The 16929-nt window shown below is 37.8% G+C and overlaps 1 protein-coding gene across 1 annotated transcript in view; it reads left to right on the top strand.

The window, feature by feature from the left end:
- The window catches only part of LOC108696217, a 55968-nt gene that overhangs the window by 11257 nt on the left and 27782 nt on the right, over positions 1 to 16929 (top strand). The window contains exons 4-10 of the mRNA XM_041568802.1: positions 6468 to 6917; positions 7768 to 7806; positions 9941 to 10006; positions 11257 to 11322; positions 12861 to 12899; positions 13833 to 14452; positions 15915 to 16053. Coding sequence (XP_041424736.1) covers positions 6468 to 6917; positions 7768 to 7806; positions 9941 to 10006; positions 11257 to 11322; positions 12861 to 12899; positions 13833 to 14452; positions 15915 to 16053 — 1419 coding nt within the window. The remainder of the gene's footprint in view (positions 1 to 6467; positions 6918 to 7767; positions 7807 to 9940; positions 10007 to 11256; positions 11323 to 12860; positions 12900 to 13832; positions 14453 to 15914; positions 16054 to 16929) is intronic.

Here is a 16929-nt window from a genome sequence, read left to right as displayed (position 1 = left end):
TATATATATATATATATATATATATATATATATATAATATGAGCCCCTTTTAGTGATGGGTGAATTTGGGGAGTTTTGGTTTTCCAAAAAAATTGGAAATTCGCAAAACGGTGAAAAATTTGCAAAACGGCGTTTTTAGAATGCCGGCCAATTCGCGCCTGGCGAATAAGTTCGCCCATCACTAGCCCCTTTGCATTTCACTTAACAGTTAATTATTAATAACATACAGGTACTCGATCCGTTATCCTGAAACCCATTATTCAGAAAGCTCCAAATTACTGGAGGGCCATCTCCAATAGACTCCATGTTAAGCGTATAATTCAGATTTTTGAAAATGACTTCCTTTTTCTCTGTAATAATAGAACAATACCTTGTACTTGATCTCAGCTAAGATAGAATTAATCCTTATTTCAGGTAAAACATTCCTACTAAGTTTATGTAATCTTTATAGAATTATTTTAGTAGACTTGAAGCATGGAGATCCAAATTACCGAATGGTCCCTTAACCCGGAAAACCCCAGGTCCCAAGCATTCTGGATAACAGGCCCCATATTTGTTAATTTTCTTTTTTAATTGCCTAATATATTTATGAATACATAGAGGTTGTACAAATATCTTAAGTACTTTAGTTCACAAATGATCGTGCTAAAAAATGTCTGCGAATGGCTTTGTCTCATCGTTGCTTATGTAAAAATTCAAGTGGCCAATGTCATTTAATCTGCTTTCATTTTATTTATTAAGCACAATGTGTGCTGGAAAGTCCTTGGAGTTAAGGGTATCGCAGTATTGCCATTCACTTTTCCTTTTTTAAAATCTAACTTACAGAGTGGGCCACTTATTTACTCAAGTGTCCCTTGACCAGTTGTATTCTTGTCTACAGCCAGCTTAATTATACCTTGGGCTCTGTTCCAGTGTTCCACTTTGTTATCACTGTATAGTAACAGCTAACACTCTGTCTAGAAGAGATCAAAACACCCTACATGTGAGTCAAAAAAAAAAAACAGAAAAAAAGAGTATGCAAGAAAAAGTAGAAAGATGGAAACCAAATATTTGTCCTACAGCAGGCAAAGAAAAGTATTCCTAGATTGCAATCTTTCTGACGGGAACCTCAAATATGTATTGAAAATACTAGCACTTGTGTATTATTCCAGCTAAAGCTGTATCCTAGTTTGTGTTTAAGCCTTAAAGAATCACATACATCTATGGTGCTATGTAGTTTAAAAATACAAATGTGTGTTTATGCTCTGTGTGGAATCCTCAGTGCAATAAAAGGAAAAGCAAAGCTTAAAGGGATCCTGTCATGGGAAAACATGTTTATTTTCAAAACGCATCAGTTAAAGGATAAGTAAACCTTTAAAACAAGTGAATGTAAAATTGATGAGAGTGTTATTCTAAGAACTTTTGCAATCTACATTTATTATTTATTTTCTTTTAATTCCAAGATATTAAGGGATACATGTACTGTTAATATGAATGAATTTTGTTACAACAGCACCACCTGCTGGTCAGTTTCCCACCAGTCTGACCACCAAGTAGTCAAGGAAGTTGTCAGGAGAAAGAAAGAGGCTGCTCTGATGTTCTTCTGCTTAGGAAACCAAATAGAAACCTTTCTCAAATCTTTCCTAAGCAGAAGAACATCAGAGCAGCCTCTTTCTTTCTCCTGACAACTTCCTTGACTACTTGGTGGTCAGACTGGTGGGAAACTGACCAGCAGGTGGCACTGTTGGAACAAAATTCATTCAAAATAACAGTATATGTATCCCTTAATATCTTGGAATTAATAGAAAATAAATAATAAATGTACATTGCAAAAGTGCTAAGAATAGCTCCCTCGTCAATTTTACATTCACTTATTTTAAAGGTTTACTTATCCTTTAATAGTGCTTCTCCAGCAGAATTCTGCACTGAAATCCATTTCTCAAAAGAGCAAACAGATTTTTTTTATATTCAATTTTGAAATCTGACATGGGGCTAGACATTTTGTCAATTTCCCAGCTGCCCCCAGTCATTTGACTTGTGCCTGCTCTTTAGGAGAGGAAGAGTGATTGAAGTTTATCAGAGCACAAGTCACATGACTTGGAGCAGCTGGGAAATTGACCATATGTCTAGCCCCATGTCAGATTTCAAAATTGAATATAAAAAAATCTGTTTGCTCTTTTGAGAAATGGATTTCAGTGCAGAATTCTGCTGGAGCAGCACTATTAACCTCCCTGTTGTGATTTGCCATAGTGTACTGAGCAGTGTCTTAGCCAATGACAGTATAGCTTTGATGAAGCTCTTTTAAATGGCATTTTTTTCTACTGATTTTAGGGATATTAGGGATAGGGATACTATTAACTGATTCATTTTGAAAAAAAGAAAATTTCCCATGACAGTATCCCTTTAAAGTTTTTGGGGAACATCCTCACAGCACCAAGGAGTAAGGGGTAGAGAACTTTGTGTAAAGTAAAAAAGTCCAACTCAAATCTTAGAAGGAACAGGTTCTGCTGGTATAAATCAGCCAGTGTAATATAATAAAAGCCAGAGACAGAGGACAAACACCAAGCAGGCCAGAGAGCATAACGTATTCAAGTCTATAGAATTATAAGTGCCTGAAAGAGTTTAATGGTGTGGTATTATTTGAACCAAGTGTTCTGACAGACGGCTGTGTTATAAGCATTTGTTAGAACTTGCACATATAGATGAGAGAGAAAGAGAAACTGGGCTAGTAAAACGTTACTGTATAAAACAGGCACTCAGTATAAACAATCACAGGCCAACTAGCTGCTTGAACAGTAGAAGAACAAAGCAAAGAGCCTTATTTATGAGAGGAGGCCGTAACAATTTGCCCAGTGTTGGTAAAAAGGCCAAAGGTTTCAGGTTTGCTGGTCATCCTTGGTACAGGATCAGTCAAGGATGAAGAAGTATGCAGAATTATTGTCCAATTACTGCCACCAAGTCTGAATTTTTGGCTTGCTAGTATTATTTTAGCATTAGAAGGACAAAAATTAATGGTAACACAGAGTTTACCTGTGAACTTCTAGTTATACCAGTCCATTCAGGGATGTAATTGTGCTCCCATGCAAAAAAAGATTTTGTTGCCCAGAGACCCTTGTTATCACTCACAACTCAGCCCCACCCTTGCCCACTTTTAAATACATTTGCACACCCAGTGGACAAAACTGGGGTATAGTATAATAATTGAGTTTCTGAGTCATCAGTGAGCTACCTATCTATCAAGTAGGCCCTTAAGGACCACAAGTGGTTGTGGGAAATGTAGTTCAGCAGGGGATTGGCTAGAGGGCAAAGGAGGATGAGAAGTGGAGCAGTACGAGATTAGCACCATTTTACCTTTGCAGCTGCACCCACCTCTCCCTTTTAGGTCAGGAGGGAGGGGCTATTTAGTCACAGCCATTGGGGAAGGAGGGGAGGGAGAAAGACAACAGGACTAGCCTCAGGATTTGGATATGTTAGTAAGCAAGGGGATTTCTATATGAGCAGCCTATAGCGGCTAATAGTGGAGATTCTGCTGGATAGCTGTTCTAATGTTAACATGTTTGAAATGTTAAGAGATGTAACCCTAATTTGGTTACTGTCTCTTTAAATGACAATTAACCCTTGGCAATCCAGGGGCCCTGAGTCCGTTTTGCATATGAAAAGTACTGGGAACTGGGAATTACAGCGCAGTGCCTCCACCTAGGCAGGGCCGGTCTTACCAACTGCGGGGCCCAATTGGTGCAACTTTGGGGGGGCCCCAGATTTAAAGAGCTAGTAACATTTTCTATTAGACTTAGGGGCAAATTTACTTATGGTCGGATATCGAGGGTTAATTAACCCTCGATATTCGACTGTCGAAGTTAAATCCTTCGACTTCGAATATAGAAGTTGAAGGAATTAGCGCTATTCATTCGATCGAATGATTAAATCCTTCGAATCATTTTAATCCATCGATCGAACGATTTTTGTTCGACCAAAAAAAGATAGGCTAACATTGACTTCGGTAGCTTTTAGGTGGCGAACTAGGGGGTCGAAGTTTTTTTAAAGAGACAGTACTTCGACTATCGAATGGTCAAATAGTTGAACAATTTTTACTTCGAATCGTTCGATTCAAAGTTGTAGTCGAAGGTCGAAGTAGCCAATTCCATGGTCGAAGTAGCCAAAAAAATACTTCGAAATTCGAAGTATTTTTTATTCTATTCCTAGTAGGAAGAGATGGTGTCTATAGTAACAGTGGATAATAGTCTCTGGGAAGGGAGTGTGACTGTGGGATACTACTACTTTTCTTTCACTTTTATTTTCTCATACATCTATGTCTTGCACCTCTGCTGTCTTTTTTTCTTGCAGCATTTCTTTACTTCATACATATTGCTTTACCTCCTCCTGTTCAGCTAGCAGCGCACCTCTTTCTTTGTATCTCTCACTTTCTCGTCACAGAGGGTTTTTACTATAAAGCTGAACCTGTTCTTCTCTCCTTTTGCATTTATCTTGTTTAAACAATTTAATCCAGCCATTAAATACTGTTTATCTCTAACCTTTTCTGCCATAATTGTCCATGGAAACAAAAATCCTTTTACATAGCAGCCAGTAATGCTTCCTAATTTGAATACACGTTATGTATAAATGGAGTGTTAATTGTGTACTGACAGATGTGTATTAGTGATTGTATTTGCCCATGGAAACAAAAATATTTTCACATAGTAGCAATGTGATTTCTCCTGCCTCAGCTCTGTGGAAAAGCTCTTGCCTTACTTAGCTCCCTGAAACTTCTTTAAACCGCAGCTGGTAAGAGTGCACACTTTTTCTAATACAGTGCATGCGGGAGACAAGAACTGAAGGAGCTCATGCAGGCCATTCCTCCCACATACTGTGCACTCATACCGGTTGCTGTTTAAAGCAGTTAAATGTTAGACTGAACTGCGGCAGCAGAAGATAGCAATGTTGCTCTGTGCGAAGAGATTTACGTTTTCAGTGGCAAGGTTAGGGCAAAAGTTCTCCTCACGGCCCTCCACCTTCTCTGAAGTTGCAAAAAACGTTCCGGAATTCTGAATAATTGCAGCGCCAACAGGATGGAAATAGTGGGGAAAAAAAGAAGTGTGGGGCCTCAATTCCAGAACTGATAAGGTGTACAGATGATGTACTGCCGGGCCCGGGCAGGCAGAGAAACAAGATTAGAGGCTCTGTTACTGCAGTCTGTGTGGTGCATGGCGAGTGTAGCAGGATATTTGCCTGGTACAAGTCACGTCGCGTCATGATGATCCAGTCTGGCCCAAACCGTCCAATCCCAGTGTGCGCAGCAGGCTACACAGGAAGGATTTATATCTTCTCGGGCCAGTCCATGTTGAAAAATAAATGGGGGTGTTGTTTCACGTTCGCTCAAGGAGGCTTTCTTCCAGCCAGGGTGCGGGGCCCCCATTGGCGCGGGCCCAATTGCGCCCAATTGGCCCAATCGGCCTAAAACCGGCCCTGCACCTAGGGAACACTGAGGAGCACACCTCAGGGAACTTCCACTAGAACAAATAAAACACACAGATTGCAAATGAAACAGATATAAACTTTATATAAACACAATAGTGAACTTGGGCAATCTAATACACAATGGACTCCTGCACTGGGGACATGTGGGAAACTACCTAACTCACTATTACTTCCATTCATATTTCAGCAGCACCCCCGTATAGTGAAAATGTAATTTATTTGTGTAACAGGTGAAGCAACGTTTCGGGCTTCACCAGCCCTTTATCAAGCTTGATAAAGGGCTGGTTAAGCCCGAAACATTGCTTCACCTGTTGCACAAATAAATGAAATTTTCACTATACCGGAGTGATGCTGAAATATGTTTGGAAGTATGGATCGACCTGAGCAGACAGAGTCACAGTCAGCACCTGATGCTACAAAAACGGAGAGGATTGTGTAGCACTACTTTGTGTGTTTGTGAATAGATTTACCTAACTCACTATTAGGTACCATACTGTTTCTGCAACACAGTCCTTTTTATTATAAAAGTCACAATATCCTCCCTTGGGTGGCTCACTCACCAGGGTGCTCTCAGAGGCAATCACACTGGAGATTACAGACAGCTTGGCAGCAGGATAAATCTCACCGGGGGCACCTTTCTCCTTCTGAGTCTCTAGCATCTTGGCAGGGAACAGGATGGGCTCTTTCTGTATCCCCACAGATTCAACAGCTTGGACAGTTTCACAAGACTTGGTTCTGGCTGGATCTTGGCTGAGTGCTTAGTAAAGGGGTGAGGTGGTTTTGGGGAAAGGGTCCAAGACTTGACACTGCCTGTGTCATGGTTTTGTTTTAATGTAGACATATTGATACTCAAGCTGGTTCTACTTGGTTGGTTCTTCTTGGACACTGGCTCCATTAGTAAATTTTATATAATCCCATACCATGCTTTTTTTTAAAAACATATTTGAAAAAATAAACATAATATACAATGTGTTTAGGACTTGTTACTAATGATTGTGTATTGTGTTTTCCAGGTGTTATGAATTCCCAACATTGGCTGTGCTATGATTACTATGTGGTATCAGCACCAGAACCTCGTAATAAGAGGAATGAGGATATAGATGAATTTCTGACTGAGAAAGTTATCAAGCCACTTGAAACTCAAGGATATAACTGTTTCCATGGCTGCAGAGATCTGATTGGAGGCCAACTAATCCTTGAAGCCTTGAGTGAACCAATGATCAACATCCCTACAACTATTGTACCGATCTATAATGACAATAAATTTACAAAATTGTGGAATTTACTTTTCAGACCAGGCCTACAAAAAAGAATTGTATTCATTTTATTTGATTCAGCAAAAATCCCTTGTATTTTGGACTCAAGTAATCTTTTCTCACTAAAGTCAAGCGACAGTGACCTAGTGAACAGAATAAGTAAAACAATAAACGCCAATAAAATTCGGAACCCACACAGCATTTCAGGTAAATTTCACAGTAAATGTATATATATTACATACGTATATATGTAATACCGCAACTGGGTAGTCTACCTAACATTTATTATAAATAATGCTCCCAACAGAGTATAAGCCAGTAGGGTTGCTATTGGCATTGTGCCCTATACACATTGCAATTTATTCTGGCAATAAAATGGGTAAATTATGAAACAGATGGCAAAGCCTTCTGCTCTTTTAGTATTGGTTAGTTGCAGCAGAAGGGTGGCACATAGCCCCCCCCCCACCTCAGTGTGCCACCAGTATTGCTTGATCTCTTAATGGAGTTAAGGCTGGCTAAACCCAGTGCTACCATTTCCCTATTCTGTTTTTGCAGACAAAGGTATTTAAATGTAATTGATGTTTGTTTCCATACTACAGGGCCAATTTATTAAACCTTGATTTTTTTCTAGTCGTTTTTTTTTAGTGGGAAAACTTTAATTTTTGGTGGAAAATAATTTTAGAGATTTATCATACCCCAAAGTGGCTAAAAACCTAAATTTGAAATCTGAAACCTGTTGAGGTCATGTAGAAGTCAATGGCAGATGTCCCTGAAGTTGTTTTTGACATCGTGATCTGAGCTGGATAATCCAAAAGAGTCGGGGGTTTCATCTAAGAATCGGAAAAAGTCGAGTTTCCGCAGTCAGTCGTACGATAAGAATTGACACTCAATTTTGTTGTGAAGTTTTGTCGTTCTGACTTTTTAGAGACAAATTATTGATAAATTAGTTAAATTCATGGAAGGTGTTAGGTCAACCTTTTTTTCAGAAAAAATTGGATAAATTTGAGTTTTAGTAAATCAACCTCAAATATTAATCATTTCTATTGTTACTTTTCAGAAACGACGTCTGATTGTTTGTCAGAAAGTCACAGAAATGGTAGGTTGTATTATGTTAAATACGTTACATATAAATTCATCACATTTGTTTAACCTATTCTAATTTTCACGAAAGAAAGAATATGATTTTTAACATTCACGGAAACATATGCAATATTTCACTTCATTTCACATCTTATTATTTAGTCTATTTTAATATGTGCTTAAAACTAGATATGAACAAAATGGTCCATTTCATTTTGAAGTAAAGGTATGGAATCTGTTATCCGGAAACCCGTTATCCAGAAAGCTCCAAATTATGTTAAAGTCATAGCTCATAGACTCCATTTTAACCAAATAATCCAAAATGATTTCCTTTTTCTCTGTAATAATAAAACAGTAGCTTGTACTTGATCCAAACTAAGATATAATTAATCTTTACTGGAAGCAAAATCAGCCTATTGGGTTTATTTAATGTGATTTCTTTTAGCAGCGCAAGGTATGAAGATCCAAATTACAGAAAGATCTGTTCTCCAGAAAAACACAGGTCCCAAGCATTCTGGATAACATACCTGTATCAGTTTGCCAGTACTGTAAATTTTATTCTTCTAGGGTTCACATTAACTCATACCAAACTGTGTGTTATCTAATAACATGGATGTTGAAATACAAGAAAAGAAAAGTGTTAAAGGGACACTATAATAATAAACATTGGAAAAGGGTTAGACTTACATTTAGTTATAGTCAAAGTTGTATGAGAAAGTAAAATCAGATGGTTAAGTCAAGTGTTGAACTATGGATCCTATGGGTCAAAAGAGAACCTAAAATCAGGACACATTGTAAAAACCATCAGATACAGAGACTGCTTAAGGGTACCAGCCAAGGGTAAGACCAATCCTAGTTAAGTGCATTTATCATCTTTTATACCTAAAACTCTGGTAATTTAGAACACAGTGATCATAGATTGTGATTGATACCAAACAGAATTATTGTAGGATGTAGACTTGTTTTAGACTTGTTAAGACTTGTAGCAATAAATTGCATGGTTATATATTGACAAAAGAAACCACTCATAATTATGAACATAGAATCCAGATCTGGTTTTAAATGATGAAACTGGCGTTGCTGCCTAGGGCCCTGCACAAAATGGGGTGACTAGAATCTTTATTGTTTGCTAAAATAGTCACAGTTGAGCAAGATGGCTAGAGTAGGGAAAAAAATATTTAAAAAACATAAAGAATTAATGTAGTGTAGTAGTGTAGCAAGCTTAATTTTTTCTGTTTTTTTCCCCTCAAAAACCCTTTTTGAAGAGTACAGCGATTCACTTTTGAAATTTGGCTAGAGTAGGGCACAGGTCCATCATCAGAGAGAAGTCCTGTCAGTATGGGGCCCAGACAGATTTAGCGGTCTTAATTTTGGAACAAAAAAAGAAGGGTTTGTTTTTTTAGCTGACCTGGCTGACTAGCCATGTTCTCAGTTTTTTAAAATTTACCAGTTGTTTTTTCTTCCGGTTCTTCATTGTTCCTGATATCGCCCATGTCAAGGTGGACATATGCGTGAAAGATCATTTGGTGATCTTGATCTTTTCTCTGATATGTATGGCCATCTTAAAAGAAAAACAAACCCTTTATTAAAAAAAACCCTACTTCCCTCGCAGGCTAGCTGCTACCCCAAGCAAATGCCCCTAACTTTTACTTACCCCTTGTTGAAGATTCAGGTATCGGTGTTCACGGCAGCAATCTTCCGGGTCTTTGTGTCTTCTTCTGGCGCTTCTGCAATTTCTGTAAATTTCGGCGCATGCGCAGTTGTCGCAAGCCGGGATATTGCTCCAACTGCGCATGCGCTGCCCCGCCGGACTCATTGTCAGATTACCGAAGACCTGGAAGATGGCTGCCGTGAACTCCGATCCCTGAATCTGCACTGAGGGGTAAGTAAAAAGTTAGGGGGCATTTGCCCGGGGTAGCAGCTAGGCTGGGGGGGGGAGGTAGGGGGATCTATGTGGGGTAGGGGGTAGGAGTTTTTTTAATAAGTGGTTTGTTTCTCCTTTAAGACATCTGTCTTAAGAGTAAAGGTCTGCGAGAAAGTTTTTTAGTGGCAAGAGGGTCTTTTCTCTGACTTCACCTTTATCAGACAAATATATCAAGGTTACTTTTACCAAATTAATATATATTCTGCCTTTCTAACATTTTTTACAGACCATGCCAGGCACCCCACAGAAATGGAGTCACATGGATTTTCTCTTCATCCTCAAGGCCATAAGTGTAATGAACATTAATTTATTCTGATACATTAAAAACTTTTTTAGCATCTAGAATTTAAAGTTTCCAGATACTTCAGACATCTACACATATGGTCCATCATATATATATATATATATATATATCTATCTATCTATCTATCTATCTATCTATATATATATATATATATATATATATATATATATAAACACACACACACACAGGGCTGCCATCAGAAATCACAGGGCCCCATATGACAACATTTCTTGGGCCCCTTGGGCTGCATCCACCGCAAGCCCCACCTACAAGTCCGCCCTCCCCACCCCACAGGTCAGGGACCCCCATAAAAAACATTTTTGGTCAGGGCCCCCCATTAAAAAATATTTGCGGTAAGGGCCCCCATTAAAAATATTTGTGGTCAGGGCGCCCACATTAAAAAAAACATTTGTGGTCAGGGACCCCCATAAAAAAAACATTTGTGGTCAGGGCCCCCCATAAAAAAAACATTTGAGGTTAGGACCACCCATAAAAAAACATTTGTGGTCAGGGCCCCCCATAAAAAAATATTGGTGGCTAGGACCCCACATGGTAAATAAAAAATTGGTGCCCAGGGCCCCCCCCCATGTTATAAGAACATTGGTGGTCGGGCCCCCCTTAAATGTCCATGTAAAAAAAAAAACTTGCCCCCCCCCAGAAGTTTCAAAAAATGGTGCCCAGGGCCCCCCTCCCTCAAGTTATAAGAACATTGGTGGCCGGGCCCCCCTTAATTGTCCATATAAAAAAAACTTGCCCCCCCCTGAAGTTTAAAAAAAAGTGCTGCCCAGGGCCCCACCACACAACAGGGACCACAAAGGGTTACCAAATTCAAATGCAGTACTGCCCTCCAGGGGCCTACTCCAAAAGTACACGACAACTTGAGGCAATAGTTGCAATAGTATCTGTATAAACATTGTTGCAATTGTTTCCTACCTGTATCAATATATCAATATATTCAATGTAGCAAAAGTTCATTTTCCTGTAATAGATAAATAAAATGTTTCATTATAAAAAACATTTCAGGCTGTGTGCATCATTTAAACCAAGTGGTTCAAGTGTATTAAGTATGTCGATCCATGTTGCCTCACATTGCAATAACAGTTTTTTGCGGTCACCTACTTTAGTAGGTAGTTCAACCTCTTAAACTACCTACTAGAGGTTAAACTACCTACTAGAGGAGGTGACCGCAAAAAACTCTTTTGCCCACACCATACTGATCCAACTTTTTTTTTTTACAGACCATGTCAGACATCCCACAGAAATGGAGACACATGGATTCTCTTTTCATCCTGCAGGCCATAAACGTAATAACATTTTTTGATGAATTGATTTATTCTGATACAGCTTGAAACTTGATTTTTTTTGGGGACCTAGAAATTTTTAGATACTTTAAACAGTGTTGTACATATTAATTTGTTTAAAAATGGTCTTTAAAGGAGAAGTAAAGGTTAAAAAAAGTAGGCTTTATCAGAAAGGTCTTTATAAATATACCAGTAAACCTCAAAATAAAGCTGCTCTGAGTCCTCTGTCAAAAGATACACAACATTTCTTTCCTTTTATTGTGTACACATGGGCTTCTGTATCAGACTTCCTGTTTTCAGCATAAACCTCCAGGGCAGGGCTTGAGCATGCTCAGTTTGTTCCTCTCCCCCTCCCTCCGCCCATCCCTGCTGTAATCTGAGCTCAGAGCTGTATGTGAGCAGGGAGAGACTCAGGCAGGAAGTGATGTCAAACCAAGCTTAAATGGCAGCTTCTATCCTAACCAAACAGAGACAGTGTATAGAGCTGTTTACGCAGGTATGGTAAAGCATTCTGCAGAGTAAAAATAGTGTTCTAACTAGCACTATTGTGGCTAATCTGTTGGCAATAAACTGGCTTGGACCTTTCCTTCTCCTTTAAAGATATGAGGGTGATGAAATGTTTTTATTAGTTTTGCGCAAGTGCTTGAAACCTCACCACTGCCATAAGCAAAGATCTTTGTGTCAATTTACGTGCAATCACGAAAATGCAATCATGAAAATGCAATCATGAAAATGAATCATTCAGTCCCTAAGTCAAAAGTTAGTCTTTTCATTGCTGCAAACACAGCATTTTCCTGTACTATTCTGGAAAGGTTTTCTTTAGATGTAGGAACATTGTTGGTTCCATTTATACTTAAAAGGTCCGGGTATGGTGATCAGGTCTGGTTTGCATTGCCATTCCAAATCACAGGTGTTCAGTTGGGTTGAGTTCAGCACTCTGTGCAGACCAGTCAAGTTCTTACATTTTCATCTCGGGAAACCCATTCTGTACGGACCTTACTCACTTTGTTCTGAAACAGGAAAGGGCATTGTCCAAACTGTTGCCTCAAAGTGGAAAGTGCACAATTTTCTGTAATGTAGTGGGACCCGTTCACATTCTTTTGAAAATATGCATATAATGTAGATACTATAGATAAGATAAAGTTGTTTGTGCTTGATGAATATTTGAGTGCATATATATACTGTATATATATATAAAAATTAGATGAACAAACATGTCTTTGTAGGAATCTATGACAATTTTTTTTTCTTCTATTACAAATACCCCACGGGTATCCAGGTAGTCTCTAACTACTTGGTTTCTTTCATTCCAGTCTCCAATCTAAACATATAGAAGGAGGCATTTCATCAGTTCAATTTCAAGGACAAATAAAGTGGCCATCAAATATTGAGACCTTGTGGTGATACCAATGTTGTTTCATATACACTTGGATATATTACCTGTACCTATAATGTTCAATTAGCATGTTCTTTTTTCTTATGGTTATGTCTAGAAGTTCTTAGAACTTATATTAAAATTAAGTCTATTCCAATCATTACAGATCAGTCAAGATGGCAGACTGGAAAAACAACTTTTGAAGGTGAATCAATATATTTAAATGAAAATGTATAATATAGGCTGGTGTTGTGCTATAACTATGCTGAGAAAGGCAGAAGGGGAGAAGGAGTGTGGCCTGGTGGTGGTTAATGTGGTGCATAACCATTATTTAGACACACACCCTAGGGAGCATCAGGGGCTACAAGGAGAAACCTGATCGGCAAAGTACTCATTTGCCCCTGACAATGATACCCACCACCTTTAGCTGGATTCTTAACTATTATGTGGTCTTTGACAGAACAATTTTGCTCCCCTTATTGTTCTTGCACTTAAGCCTGGGGCAGTGGTAAATTAGCCTTTTTTTTATAGAAACCTAATATCAAATTATATGTGAATGTTTATTAAAGGACCAGTAACATCAAAAGATTAAATAGATTTAAAGTAATAAAAATACAATGCAGTGTTGCCCTGCACTAGTAAAACTGCTGTGTTTGCTTCAGAAATACTACTATTGTTTATATAAACAAGCTGCTGTGTAGCAATGGGGGCAGCCATTCAAATGAGAAAAGGCTCAGGTTACACATCAGATATCAGATAAGCTCTGTAGAACATAATGGTGTTATCTGTTATCCACTATTTAATCTCGGCCATATAGCCTTTTTTAAATTTCCGCCATTGCTACTCAGCAGCTTGTTTATATGTACTATAGTAGTGTTTCTGAAGCAAACAGATCAGTTTTACCAGTGCAGGGCAACACTACATGATATTTTTATTACTTTAAGCAATGGATAATTATTGTTTATCTTTATCATTTCTCTGTTGGCCTCTTTTGAACAATGTCAAGGTTATAGCTTAACAAGCCATTTTGAAGCAAATATTCATATGTGGTCAATCCCCAAACAAATCTCAAAAGTGAGGCTTTTGGTTCCACACATGGACCATTGATACAATTTTATAAATATTTTTATTTTGACAGAATCTACAGATTTGGAAGTCCATCTACACAGTATCACAGACCAAACATCACCCAATGACCTGGTTGGTCTTTGTAAGCACAAGGACAAGAAGATTAGACATTTTGCCGCAAAGACTTTAACTAAAGTAATTCAAAAAGATATAACAGCATTTTATCAAAATTATGATATAAGAAGATTTGAAAAGGAAGCCAGAGACTTTATACAGAAAGAACATGCTTATCACACTGACTTGTACAGCAATTTCCAGAAACTGTATTTTTGGATCTCTGCAGCTATCTTTCTGAGAATATACAAATGCAAAGATCCAAGCCTGAAAGCTTACGTGAAAACTTTGTCATTGAAAAAGTATAAGAACAGCCAGAATAAATTTGACCAAATGTGCCAGAAAATATACTATAAACTTAGTGTTTCATTACACGCTAGGATAAAAAAGAATTGGCCAAACCAATCTGATGAAAATGAACTTAGTATAAAACAGCTGGACATTTGTATTTCTCTGATCGATCAACAAGCTTCTTCTACCAGTGCCCAAACGTATGATGTAAATAAAATCATGAAAAGCATAAGACACCTGCCTTGGGATCTAAAACATATTTTTTTCGGGATCATTACCGACAAGGTAACTGAAATCTGTATTATCGGAATGCATGGTGTATATATAGATTCTGATTCATTCAACAGATGAAAATGTGAATTTAACAAAATATATTTTAAGATATGAACGAATATAAATGTAAAATGAGTGATCAACTCCCCTTAAAGCACATATAAAAGGGGAAAAACAGGGGATAAATAGGTCACCCAAACATGTGTACATAAATTAAAGTATATTTTTAATGTAATATATGTGTTTCCAACATGCCCACAAAGTGTACACATACTTAGCTTCATACAGAAAAGCCTACACAAAGCTGCAGCACATATAGTGCAATCAAGTATTAAAGGAGAAGGAAAGCTATGGAGGCCTTTTATTGCCAATAGATTAGCTGCAATAGTGCAAGCTAGAATGCTATATTTATTCTGTAGAATGTTTTACCATACCTGAGTAAAAAGCTCTAGAAACTCTGTTTGTATAGGATAGGAGTTGCAGTATTAATTTGGTGTGACATCACTTCCTGTCTGAGTCTCTCCCTGCTCTGGGCTCAGATTACAGGGCAATGAGGTTTAAGCTGAAGGCAGGAAGTCTGATACAGAAGCCCATGTGTACACAATAGAAGGAAAGAAATGCTGTGTTTCTTTTGACAGAGGACTCAGAGCAGCACTACTTTGAGGGTTTACTGGTATATTTAGGTGGACCTTTAATTTTAACCTTTCCTTCTCCTTTAAACAAAAAGAATGAAAGCATGCACAAATGCAAAATACAGGCAACATAGTCTAAAAATGAATATAATTTTTTCTAAAGTGTAGAGCAGATACTCCCCCAAAAACTGTATTCTTTAAGGAATACTTTCGGCCCCTATCCAAGAGGCAAAGACATAAACTAAGCACTAGTCATAAGGGCAATCATGATTCAGTTCTGGATTTTTTATGCTTAAATTCCTATTCTTACTAGGGGTTTTCATACACACAGCATGTTCTCTGCCAACACATATCCTGTCTGGAGTTAAGAGTGACACACATTTGAATTTTCGCACCAAAATCTGCCATGCATGACGCATTGTATCCAACTTTTAATCCTTCTGCAATGAATGGTGAACTGGACTGTTTCTGTAATTCATTTCTATAATTACGAGCATAAGCACATCAATTAAAAGAAATAGAAATCGGTGGGGAGGGGGATTTAAATGCTATAGAGGAAAAAGACCTGGGCCCACCTTTTCCCGGGCCCCCCACAACCATGTGGTTTGCTTCCTCTATAGTTACGCCACTGGTAAAAGGATATTGACAAGATCCCAAAAAATATATCTGCAGCATTGAGCTGATTTTTTTTCACTAACCAAATGCAATAACTTGTAGGATCCTCTGATGCCTAAATCTCAGTGAACCTGGAATGCATGAACTTGCAGTAACATCTACATATACTGGCATTTTTATACTTGCATATTGATTATTTTAACTGTAAAAAATATTATTCTTTTTAGATTCTTAAGAAAAATTCTGTGGAATCGAGCAACATTTTCCAGGAAATATGCAATATGACTGGTAAAAAACACAGAGGAATTATTCTAGGTTTTATTGAACGTATCACTGAGTACATCCAGAAAAGCTTCACAGCAAGAGGTACTATGCTGATAATATGGTCTGTTTGCATGCATTATTCATGAATAGAAGTGTACCTCCCAAAATTCCTAATTTGAAAACTGAATATTTTGGTCCTGGTCTGCAGTCAGCCTACCCAAAATCCGAACTGGTAATATTTATTTTAAAAAAATCTCTTTTATTTGTACATTCTCCACGAGAACAGGAACAGTCATCTATTACACAATAAGGGGCAGATTTATCAAGGGTCGAAGTGAATTTGAGGGAATTTTCAAAGTAAAAAAATTCCAAATTCGAAGTCATTTTTTGGATACTTCGACCATCGAATAGGATACTACGACCTCAACTTCGAAGTAAAATAGTTTGAATATTCGACCATTGGATAATCTAAGTACTGTCTCTTTAAAAAAAACTTCGACTGGAATACTTCGCCAAATTAAAACTGCCGAAGTGCTGTGTTAGCCTATGGGGACCTTCTAGAACAGTTTTCTACGTTTTTTGAAGTCGAGGAGAAATGGATGAAATCCTTTGAATCGTTCAATTTGAAGTATTTCATGGTTCGATCAAACGATTTTAATTTGACCGCAAATCGGTTAAAAAACTTCGACTTCGATATTCGAAGTCGAAGTAAAGCCATTCGATGGTCGAATTTCAAAGTATTTATCACTTAGAAATTCGACCCTTGATAAATCTGTTATAGTAGCATCATGTTTTGAGATGACAGCATTAACATCATTATGGAATCTTAGTACGGGGAAATTAAAAGAAAAGGAGAAAAAACTACCGGTACATTTCCTGATGCTGTAGATATTTCAATATTTATTTGAATTGCAGTAGGTATTCCATGGGGACCATATTTCTATATGTTTATCCATCTGGTCAGTTAATAAAGTGGTT

The sequence above is a fragment of the Xenopus laevis genome, chromosome 7L (genome assembly GCF_017654675.1).
Source record: "Xenopus laevis strain J_2021 chromosome 7L, Xenopus_laevis_v10.1, whole genome shotgun sequence".
Classification (NCBI taxonomy): domain Eukaryota; kingdom Metazoa; phylum Chordata; class Amphibia; order Anura; family Pipidae; genus Xenopus; species Xenopus laevis.
This window is presented reverse-complemented; position numbering and strand designations above follow the sequence as displayed.